We start from the raw sequence: 12,035 nt of genomic DNA, 5'->3' as shown, positions 1-12,035 counted from the left end.
TATAACCGGAATTGTACGGTAACGCTTTGACACAACCTCGGTTTGGACATGTGTGTGCAGGGAGACTTCACTCTCAAAGAAAACACAGACATGATCAGAGAGCAACATCAGTCACAGCAGCCTTGGTAACTTCACCTCCTTTCTTATGCGCTCTGGTTTCACTCATAAGACTGAAGTTGGGAGTTGATTCAATAAGAACAGCTGCACTGTTATCTTGGCCTAACCAAGTTTCAGTTAAACATAGAAGGAGAAGGCCCTGTAGGAGAGCTTCCTGCAGGGCCCACACTGCTCCTGGAGAGAATCAGTGGTGTCACTAGCCTTGTAGTCCGGACCCAAAAGATATCAATCCATGCTTTATCAGGATGGTGGTGGAGTGGGGGAGGGGCACTGCGCTTTAACTAACTGGCTGAGGACTTAGAGCCAGTGGCTGGAGGTCCAGCTGGAGGTCAAGGATGGATTTTAGGAGGGAAAGTGGGAGTGACTTTGGTTCCAGCAGTGACTAGCTCTGTTATGTGCTCAGATAACTCCAGGGGGCGAGGAGTATGGGGTGGAACTCCTCTTCTGGGGGGGAGGATCAGTCCCTGATGATGAAGATGGAGACTCCTCCTCTTGGAGGATCAGTCCCTGATGATTAGAATGGAGACTCCTCCTCTTGGAGGATCAGTCCCTGATGATGAAGATGGAGACTCCTCCTCTTGGAGGATCAGTCCCTGCTGATGAAGATGAAGACTCCTCCTCTTGGAGGATCAGTCTCTGATGATGAGGATGAAGACTCCTCCTCTTGGGGGATCAGTCCCTGATGATGAGAATAGGTGGAGACTCCTCCTCTTGGGGGAGGATCAGTCCCTGATGATGAGGATGGAGACTCCTCCTCTTGGAGGATCAGTCCCTGATGATGAAGATGGAGACTCCTGGAGGATCAGTCCCTGATGATGAAGATGGAGACTCCTCCTCTTGGGGGAGGATTAGTCCCTGATGATGAGGGTGGAGACTCCTTTGGCATCCTTCCCATGAGGTCTCCATGGCGATGCTGTCCGGTTATCTCTTGTTTAGACTCTAGTCTCCTGTCCTTGGCAGACGGGTGACGCAGGAAGAAAAATAAGTTAGAGGTAAACAGTTTTACCCCTGACTTGTTCAGGCAAACTCCATCTGCCTGTTAGTCGTCCTCCCACATCATCACAGTATGATTTCCTCTTTGAACCAAGAGAGTTCCAGGGAGGACTACCATTTGAAGATTCCTTGCTCCACAGCCCTCCTGTTTTAAACATTAAACATGCACTTTATTAGTCCCCTTGGGGAAATTCTTCTCTGCATTTGACCCATCCCTTGTTGGGGAGCAGTGGGCAGCCCTTTGAGGCTGCCCAGGGAGCAGCTGGGGGTTGGGTGTCTTGCTCAGGGACACTTCGACATGTGAGCTATGGGGGGACTGGGGATCGAGCCAGGTACCTTGCGGTTTCGGGACGACCACCCATCCCCCTGAGCTACAGTTGCTAGGCCTGGTGCTAGTTAGCCTGGCCTGGCTTTAGACTCCAGACAGCTCAAAGGCTGCTTTACAACTGGGGCCCAAGCTGGCTGGACACAGCCTGACTAGACACAGCCTGACTAGACACAGCCCGACTAGACACAGCCTGACTACACACAGCCTGAGCTACTATTGCCCTGGTGTTAACTGTAGAGCAGTGCTGCACGTTGTGGTTGTATTGCCAACGTTCATCACAATATATCAGGAGAGAGTTGTGCCATGATGCCATTCCTGTTGGCAGTCAGAGCTTGTTGGAGATCATGTGCTGTCCCTCCGGTCAGCCTCCAGCTGCTGTAGCACAGACTGTGTGCATGAATATAGGCTAATCAATAGCTGGAGCATCCGTCTCCCTACAGCGTCACACAGCATGTGGGGTGTCCTGCACTGCCCCCATGAGGCACAGCCCTCCACAGTGATGATGATGTCACAGTGCCCTACGTACAGTAACCTTACTGCTGCCCAACTCATCTTATTGGGCTTTCTTTAATGGCTCCATGTTCTCATTCCTCTCTCTGTCTCCACAGGGATTTGCCACCACAGTTACGTCTCCATGGTGACGCTTATGAGGAGGTGTGACAGCCAGTGTATTTTTAGCTCATCAGCCAGGTAGCCACTAACACTTGAGAGGAAACACAAAGCCTCCTTTGTTCAAAGCTCACAGCATGGAATGGTTGCTTCAGGATGATGTGACATTACAGTAACAGAGGCTCTGCAGTGGTGAACAACCATCACCATCTCCTTAGAGCTACAGGATGTTACAACCAGTCACAGCCTGGTCACCTCTGATGAGCCACAGACCAAAACTACTATCTCTCACTGGCTGTTGGGACTATGTGTGACATCACTGCATGTCACTGTGCTGCCAGATAACCAGAGCCAAGACACATCCTCCCATAACCTGACAACCCCACTGCAGGACAGCGCTTTCACATGTAGCAAATAGTTGAAAAAGTGGACAAATTGCTTTTTTTCTGAATTATTGTCTTTTTATTGAACGTCATCAATCAGAAAAAAACCTCACTGGATCAGCAACCTCGCCCACTCTTACAATGCCAAGAGTGACAGACTGAGACGTAGCCATTGTTTTGGCTGTCGGTCATCTGTGAACTAAATAAGAACGGGGTGGCGTAGTCAGGACATGGCTGTTGTCTCTGTCATGTATAAAGTAATGCTATTCTATTTAAAATCCCTCTGCAGCTACCAATCATTTCAATACTGATATATCTTTTCAATTTGTCACGTCTTGTTTAATTGTTTATTACTTATTTGATATAAAATTATTTTAAATGCCAAAAAGAATGGCAAAGAGCTCAAAGAGATGTCTTCAGAGCACTGATGTACGTGAGCAGCTGAAACCAGCATGTGTTTAACCCTCTCTGGTGTCTCTGTCCTCAGCGCTGGTTGTACCTGACGGGGCATCAGAGAAGGCGGGGTTTGCAGATGAGCTCATCAGCGAAGAGGATCTGCTGTATGAAGAGTTTTGCAGTTCTGGACATCGCTTTGGACACCCAGGAGGAGGCGGAGGAGAGCAGCTGGCCATCAATGAGGTAGGCAGCATGGAGGCGTGGCCTAGATTCCACTAGATGGCCAGAAGAAGTTGGTTTAGATCGAAGATTTAAAAAGCAACTTTGTGCAGAATTATCATAGTTCAGAGTTCTAATGCATTGTGGGCTTTTGACCACGTGCCTTTTAGTGCATGTTAGTACTTGTCAGTGCACGTGAGCGTGCCCCACTGGTTAGCTCACAGCCGGTGGTTACAGCTGATGGTCCAGGAAGCGTAGCTTTGGTTCTAACATTGGTGGACTCACGTAAACGGCCCAGGACCTTTTGAGGGTCAAACACGTCGTTTCCTGCATTGTGGTTCAATTGAAAGTATCACAAATATAATGGAACATAATGCAGTACGGCTCTCAGGCGTTCAGATATTTCTTCTCCTGCAGATCTACTTTTCTCAATGAATGTCATCTCTGCTGAGTCCAATCACATGTAGTCCTGATTTACTCTCCCCTCCTCTTTTGTGTCTTGAACCTCTTTCAATGTGCATGTGGCACCTTTTTTACCTCAATGATGAATTCATTAATTTGAATTGATTTATAAACCCCCAGAAGTTAATCGCTCAGAAGTGTTTTAACAATATTTCTGCTTATTGTCCACATGAATGTTAACCACACACCTCTGATAAGGTGGCTACATCCACTTGATCATAAACAATCAAACCAGCAGTTTAAACCAGAGCTCAGAGGAGAGGGCCGGCCTGTCTGCTACGGATACTGACGATGATGAAGAGATCATCATCGGTTGTTGAAATCCAACATGAAATAGTCACTACAATAAAAAAATGACACAAGTGTCAATAGTTTTATTCTGTCTTCTCATACTGTGCGTACATATCTATGTTCATCATCATGAAGGTTCTGTGTGTAAAGTCTCTGCAGTGAACAGGACACACCCGTCTGCAGCCTCCTCACAGAGCTGTCAGCTTCACGTCATTCAGATGCCAAGGGGGCTTTTCAGTGGGCTGAGTAGGGTGTGTGTGTGTGTGTGTGTGTGTGTGTGTGTGTGTGTGTGTGTGTGTGTGTGTGTGTGTGTGTGTATGTGTGTGTTCATGATGATGCAAACGGGTTTGTTCTTGTATATATCGATAGACACATGTCCCTTTGTTCATTATACAAACCTATGCCCTTGGTAGAACCCACAACACTGTTGCCATTGTTAGCGCATTGTTAACTTGAGATGTCTTCCTTTGCCAAGTCGGGGGGCAAAAACAAGCTCTGAGGTTGCTGGGTTTCTTGGTTGTCATGGATACCTGCTCTAGATTCTGCTGATGCACTCTTACAGTGTTGTGGCAAATGAAGAGGAAGAAAGGATTTGGATTCGGCCAACCAGCGGGGAGACGGTTATTGGTTTGTTCAAGAATACAATCTTACAACAAGTTCAAACAACTCCAAAGAATCAGAATCCCTGAATCAGAATTATATGCCACTTTCCACCAATCAGATTCTAGCAAGTCGACCTTGTTCTTGTCCAGGTCAAGTTGACATCTTGGTTGGTCAATGAATGTCTTTGGCAAGACATGCTTGGAGTTTATCGAGTTGGTTGGTTTCGTCTGGCTGTACGATAGATATAGTTGAGTATCATCGGCATAGCAGTGAAGGTAATACTGCCTAAAGGAAGCAAAGGTGAATAAAATTGGTCCAAGTACAGAACCTTGTGGAACTCCATGACGAACACCGGTGGTCATCGAGGCCTCATCGTTTACAAATACAAACTGAGATTGATCTGCTAAATACGACTTAAACCAGCTTAGTGCTGTACCTTTAATACCAATCAACTGGTCTAGTCTCTGTAATAAGATGTCATGGTCAATGGTGTCAAACGCTGCACTTAAGGTCTAACAAGACCAGAACAGAGACAAGTCCTTTATCTGCACTAAGGTCTAACAAGACCAGAACAGAGACAAGTCCTTTATCTGCACTAAGGTCTAACAAGACCAGAACAGAGACAAGTCCTTTATCTGCACTAAGGTCTAACAAGACCAGAACAGAGACAAGTCCTTTATCTGCACTAAGGTCTAACGAGACCAGTACAGAGACAAGTCCTTTATCTGCACTAAGGTCTAACAAGACCAGAACAGAGACAAGTCCTTTATCTGCACTAAGGTCTAACAAGACCAGAACAGAGACAAGTCCTTTATCTGCACTAAGGTCTAACGAGACCAGTACAGAGACAAGTCCCCTATCTGATGCGACTAGAAGGTCATTAGTAATTGTCACTAGTGTCTCTGTGCTATGATGCTTTCTAAATCCTGACTGAAAGTCCTCAGATAAACTCTTGTTGTGTAGACTGAACATGGAAGGCTAACCCAACCCGTCCCCATGAAAATGCATCAATCTAATTGAGTTGGATAAGCAAACTCTTTCATGCGTTTACATCATCAATCACTGCAGGTAGTTTGAAAAGAGTTGCTTGTAGTGACCAGTAACAGCAGGCAGCTGCTTGTTATGTAATGCTAATGTTGCTCATACTGATCCGTGTTCATTTCAAATTCAGTCTTCACATTAGACAGAAGTTAAAATAACTGATTTTGTGATTTCAAAAGCATTTCTTCTGTCTGCCCTGGGGCGCAGTCGTCTGTCACTGGGATGACATGAGTAGTTGTTCTCTCTGTTGCAGCTGCATTTAGTCGACTCTATTGGGTTGGTTGATGCTGACAGATCAACAGCCAATCAAAATGGGTATCCAGGCAACCGCTGCACATCAACAGACCAGCACTTTGCTGCCATCCTGTGGGTCAGTCGTGTCTGTTATCTAGACCAGTGTGTTACAGTGTGTGTGTCTGACAACAGCTGGTGATGTGGGTTATTACTGCTTTTGCTGCTCGAAGGAGATCATGGACTCAAAGGTTTGGTGACCGAGAGAAAACAGGAAACTCTAGAAACTTTAGTCGTTAGTTTCTGCAAGTTACTTTTTGGGAAATGCTCCCGCTAACCTATTAGAGCATTACTCTGAGGGGGAGGGGCCAGGTGCTGGAGGACTGGATCTTTTTTTAATAAATAAAACAGTATATGGTAACACTTTATAATAACTACACAATATTTAGCATTATGAGTAAACACTTAATTCATCATTTATAAAGCATTGTTCCAACAACAACAACATTAGTAACTCATTAGTATGCAATTCATAAACACATAACATAATAAAAGTCTGAGTTCTGTTCTCAACAGAAAAGGGAAATAGACACGACACAAAGAGATAAAGAACATTCATATTTGTTGCAAGATGGAAACAATGTACAGTGTAATATTCTACACGTCATCACCGCGGGACGCGTTCACGCTGAGGTAAGTGGAACGGGTGCGCCCCGCGGATACGGGCCAGAAGGAACTGCGGCCAGGTGATGGAGGCGAGGCCCGGCACGAGAGGTGAAGATGGATCTTAGTCTGCTGGCACGTCACATTACTGATTATGAGTATCCAGCCATCATCTGGGTTGGTCTACTTACAACTGAGGTGACGCAGCAGGTTTAGGACCTCTAGTTAGTGACGAGCTTGCTAGCTGGCTAGCTGGCTAGATACTCATAATCAATAATACGTACGTGCCATCAAACTAAAGCACTCGTTCCATCACCTGGCCGGCGTTCTTTTAGCCCGGCTCCGTTCACCCTTTGCTCTTAGTCTGGAGTCATTACGGTGTGTGCCACGCTGAGGAATCACCTAGAAGCCGTTTGGTTTTGTCCCAAGTTGATGATGTGTTAAAAGCGGAGTTTTAGTATCACTTTGTGTTTTTAATCATTTACTAAAACTATAAATGATCTCATTAATCATCTATAAGTGAGCCCCAGCAGCCTGGACTCTTCATCAGGAGGTCTTCCTCACTCTCCTCGTACATGAATCACACCAGAGCCTCTAACGCCTTAGACCATATAAGTCCATTCTACATGTTTATAACACAATTCAACCATAAATATGAACATAAACCATAAATATGACTTGAGAGGACTCAAACGTGACGTGAGAGCTCCCAAGTTATGGACATATCTATTTTCATTAAAATGACTCAAATAGCCCTTGTGGTTGAGGAGATATTCTGTATTTAGTATGAGGATGCAAAGCATTCGCAATTTGAGAAAACAATTTTGAGCTCAACTGGTTTATAATATATAATACTTCATTTACTAATGTGGAATCCATCATTTATAAAGTATGAAAACCCAATCATGAAACGCATAATAGTCAAGCTCATTAATGAAGAATAACACATTTATAACTATGTTTATGAAATGCATACTAATGAGTTACTAATGTATGTTCATGCTGGAACAATGCTTTATTAATGATGAACTAAGTGTTTACTCATGCTTTACTAATATAAATAGTGTGTAGTTATTATATATATATATATATATTGCTACCAAGATGGCGCCGCAGATGGCTGCCTCGGTGTGTTGGTGCTCATTGTTTTTTGTTGTTTTTGTGTTAAAAGCTGCTTTCTGCTGCGATTCCCGGAGCTCTTTCACCAGAGATGAGCTCATGAACATCAGGGGAACAACTCCAGCAGACTTATTTCCAACTTTTTTAACTTCTGTGGAACTACTGGACATTCTTCTGAAAAGTGCACTCACTTTGGCGCACGCAGTGAGACGCCGCAGGAGAGGGAAACGTGCCGGCGCGCTCGTGCGTCTCCGTAAACGGGGGAGCTCGTACAGCGCTGCCAGGAATATTTCTCTCCAACGTCCGCTCACTGTGCAACAAACTGGACGAACTCCAGCTTCTTGTAGGGAGAGACAGAGACTTTTCTTCCTCCTCCGTTCTATGCTTCATGGAGACCTGGCTCAGTGGATCGATACCGGACTCCGCGCTCCAGCTGGCTGGCTTCCAGCTGTTCAGAGCGGACCGCGACACGGAGCTCTCCGGCAAGACGAAGGGCGGAGGAATCTGTTTCTACTCCAACAACGGCTGGTGTAACGACGTAACAGTGATTCTACAGTACTGTTCGCCGGACCTGGAATCCCTCATTATCCACTGCAAACCCTTCTACTCCCCACGTGAGTTCGCTTCATTCATCCTGGTCGGTGTTTACATGCCGCCGCAGGCCAATGCGCAGGACGCACAGCGGACACTCGCCGAGCAGATACGGTGTGTGGAGCGGACCTACCCTGACTCCTTAGTTATTGTCCTTGGGGACTTTAACAAAGGTAAACTCAGCCACGAACTCCCTAAATACAGACAGTTTATTAAATGCCCTACTAGAGAGAAAAGCATTCTGGACCACTGCTACACCACAATCAGTGGGGCTTATCACGCCGTTCCACGCGCTGAGCTGGGAAACTCTGACCACGCCATGGTTCACCTGATTCCCTCATGCAGGCAGAAACTAAAGCTCTGCAAACCTGTGGTGAGGAAATTCAAGAAGTGGACCAGTGAGGCTCTGGAGGATCTTCGGGCGTGCCTGGATTGTACCGACTGGGATGTATTCAGGTCTGCCACTAACAGTCTGGATGAGTACACAGAGGCTGTAACTTCATACATCAGCTTCTGTGAGGACAGCTGTGTTCCAACTAGCTCCAGGGTGAGTTATAACAATGACAAACCCTGGTTCACAGCGGAACTCAGGAAGCTACGGCTGCAAAAGGACCAGGCATTCAGGAGTGGGGACAAGGACTTGTATACAGAGTCAAAATACAGGTTTAGCAAGGCGGTGAGAGATGCTAAACGACAGTACTCTGAGAAACTGCAACAACAGCTATCAGCAAGTGACTCTGCTTCTGTCTGAAGAGGGCTCAGGCAGATTACCAGCTACAAGCCGAAAACCCCCCACGCCATGAACGACCTCCGCCTGGCAGACGAGCTGAACAAGTTCTACTGTCGCTTCGATAGACAATGGAGCAGTCCTGACGCCATCCCCCACAGGCCCATCAGCCAGCCACAAACCATCAGCCCACCCTCCCCCAGTCCATCAGGGGTTCACGCCTCTCTATCACCGCCCTCCCCAGTGACGACCCTCACTATTCTGGAGAGGGACGTCAACAGACTGTTTAAAAAACAAAACCCCCGCAAAGCAGCGGGCCCGGACTCTGTCTCCCCCTCCACCCTGAAGCACTGCGCTGATCAGCTATCTCCGGTGTTCACTGAGATCTTCAACACCTCCCTGGAGACATGTCACGTTCCAGCCTGCTTCAAGGCCTCCACCATCACCCCCGTCCCCAAGAAACCCAGGATCACAGGACTCAATGACTACAGGCCTGTCGCCCTGACCTCTGTGGTCATGAAGTCCTTAGAGCGCCTGGTCCTGTCCCACCTCAAAAACCTGACTGACCCACTCCTGGACCCTCTGCAGTTCGCCTATAGGGCCAACAGGTCTGTAGACGATGCTGTCAACATGGCCCTCCACCACATCCTCCAGCATCTGGACTCCCCAGGAACCTACGCCAGGATCCTGTTCGTGGACTTCAGCTCTGCCTTCAACACGATCATCCCGTCTCTGCTGCAGGACAAGCTCTCCCAGCTGCACGTGCCCGACTCCACCTGCAGGTGGATCACAGACTTCCTGACTGACAGGAAGCAGCACGTGAAACTGGGGAAACACGTCTCAGGCTCTCGGACCATCAGCACCGGTTCCCCCCCAAGGCTGCGTTCTTTCCCCGCTGCTCTTCTCCCTTTACACCAACAGCTGCACCTCCAGTCACCAGTCCGTCAAGCTCCTGAAGTTCGCGGATGACACCACCCTCATCGGACTCATCGCTGGTGGGGACGAGTCTGCCTACAGGTGGGAGACTGACCACCTGGCGACCTGGTGCAGCCAGAACAACCTGGAGCTCAACGCCCTGAAGACAGTGGAGATGGTTGTGGACTTCAGAAAGAATGCAGCCCCACCTGCCCCTCTCATCCTGTGTGACTCCCCCGTCGACACTGTGGAGTCCTTCCGCTTCCTGGGCTCCATCATTTCCCAGGACCTTAAGTGGGAGCTGAACATCAGCTCCATCACTAAGAAGGCCCAGCAGAGGATGTTCTTCCTGAGGCAGCTGAGGAAATTCAACCTGCCAAAGAAAATGATGGTGCAGTTCTACACCGCCATCGTTGAGTCCATCCTCTGCTCCTCCATCACTGTCTGGCATGCCGCAGCCACTGCCAAGGACAAGACCGGGCTGCATTGCATCATCCGCTCTGCGGAGAGGGTGATTGGCTGCAATTTGCCATCCCTCCAGGTCCTGTCCACTTCCAGGTCACTGAAGCGGGCAAGAAAGATCGCAGCTGACCCCTCTCACCCTGGATACAACCTGTTCGTGTCCCTTCCCTCTGGCAGGAGGTTGAGGTCCATCAGGACTAAGACCTCACACCACACAAACAGTTTCTTCCCGTCGGCAGTCGGGCTCATCAATAGAGCCCGGGTTCCCCACTGACTGACTATCACAGGACTATTCACGGACCATTCTTTCGGACCATTTATTTTTATTTTTATTCTTTTCTCTCCTCCTACCGGTCACTCCACAATTCATATTTAAACACTTATGCCACATACACTTAACTTTAACTTAAACGCACACGTCACTTTAACATGCCACATACACTTAACTTTAATACACTTAATACATACACTTAACTTTAACTTTAACTTAAACGCACACGTCACTTTAACATGCCACATACACTTAACTTTAATACACTTAATACAAACACTTAACTTTAACTTTAACGCACATGTCACTTTAACTTGCCACATACACTTAACTTTAATACACTTAATACATACACTTAACTTTAACTTAAACACACACGTCACTTTAACATTCACTTACATTAATGTTATCTGTTGTCTGAGCACTTTATACTTATCTTATTTAGACTTTTTGCACTGTTGCTGTCGTTGATTGTTGTTTGTCTCGTCTAATGTCTAATGTCTAATGTACGCACCTTCCGCCCAACTAAATTCCTCGTCTGTGCAAACATTCCTGGCAATAAATGGTTTCTGATTCTGATTCTGATTCTGATAAAGTGTATGAAGTTCTATCCTCAGTAGAATGAATGGGTCTGGAGCTGAGACACAGAGGCAGAAAGTATTGAGAGGACTGTTGGCTGTGGTCTTTCATGGGATTTGCTCAATCAATAAAAATAAATCTGATTTTAAATTGAGTTAGTGCATCGACAGCATCCTCCTCCAGAACAGCACCAGAGCGGGATGTTCTACTGAGGGAAGGGCAAAGTCACGTATTCATGGTCCTGTGTGACATCACACATGTCATGTGACATCACACATGACATCATCACCGTACAGGCTGACGTGATGCCTTCCTACCGGATGCTCTGAACTATGTCACTACGCACGAATCAAAGCCATGCATGACACGCCCACCAGAGACACGCCCCCATGACGCATGACTGCTTCATTTATTAAACATTACTCATGGATGAAACAAGACTAATGGACCTTATCAGCAACGGCTGGCTCTCTAGTGTGAAGACAACGACGTCCATGAGGAGAAAGAGACGGAGGAGGACAAGTCTGACCTCACCATGCAGCGCTGCTGTCACCAAGGAGACACAGCGGGGCTCCCCTCCGCCGGCTGGCCACCGCTGGGACCGCTGTCCTCTGTCCTATGTCTTATGTCCTCTGTCCTCTGCCCTATCCCCAGACCCTCCTGGGCACTGGACCACTCATATGCTGCAGCACATTGTTCTCCCACTGGACACAGATGATGACAATGAAGCCTCTTTAACAGTATCTATGCCTGTTTTTGTAATTCATATTTATTTATTTAGTTTAGTTTTTTATGTCTACAATAACATTTTATATCAATGAATGCAGCAAATAGCCCTCAACCTTAAACTACTGCACACACACACACACACACACACACACACACACACACACACACACACACACACACACACACACACACACACACACACACACACACACACAGTGTTCCCCTGAGACCATGCATTATTCTGCATGGCCCTCCCTCCTCACCCCCACCACACAGGGTTGCCCTGCCTCAACCACTCTGGTATCC

General features: G+C 47.1%; 1 protein-coding gene across 1 annotated transcript in view; it reads left to right on the top strand.

Annotated features, from left to right (window-relative positions):
* arhgef4 (Rho guanine nucleotide exchange factor (GEF) 4) overlaps positions 1–12,035 on the top strand; it is a gene marked incomplete at its 5' end in the record, with an annotated part of 47,002 nt that overhangs the window by 18,321 nt on the left and 16,646 nt on the right. Inside the window, one exon of the mRNA XM_079234640.1 lies at positions 2,918–3,069. Coding sequence (XP_079090766.1) covers positions 2,918–3,069 — 152 coding nt within the window. The remainder of the gene's footprint in view (positions 1–2,917; positions 3,070–12,035) is intronic.

The sequence above is a fragment of the Taurulus bubalis genome (assembly GCF_910589615.1).
Source record: "Taurulus bubalis genome assembly, chromosome: 18".
NCBI lineage: Eukaryota > Metazoa > Chordata > Actinopteri > Perciformes > Cottidae > Taurulus > Taurulus bubalis.
Note: the sequence above shows the minus strand (reverse complement) of the source record. Positions and strands in the feature narration are given on the sequence as shown.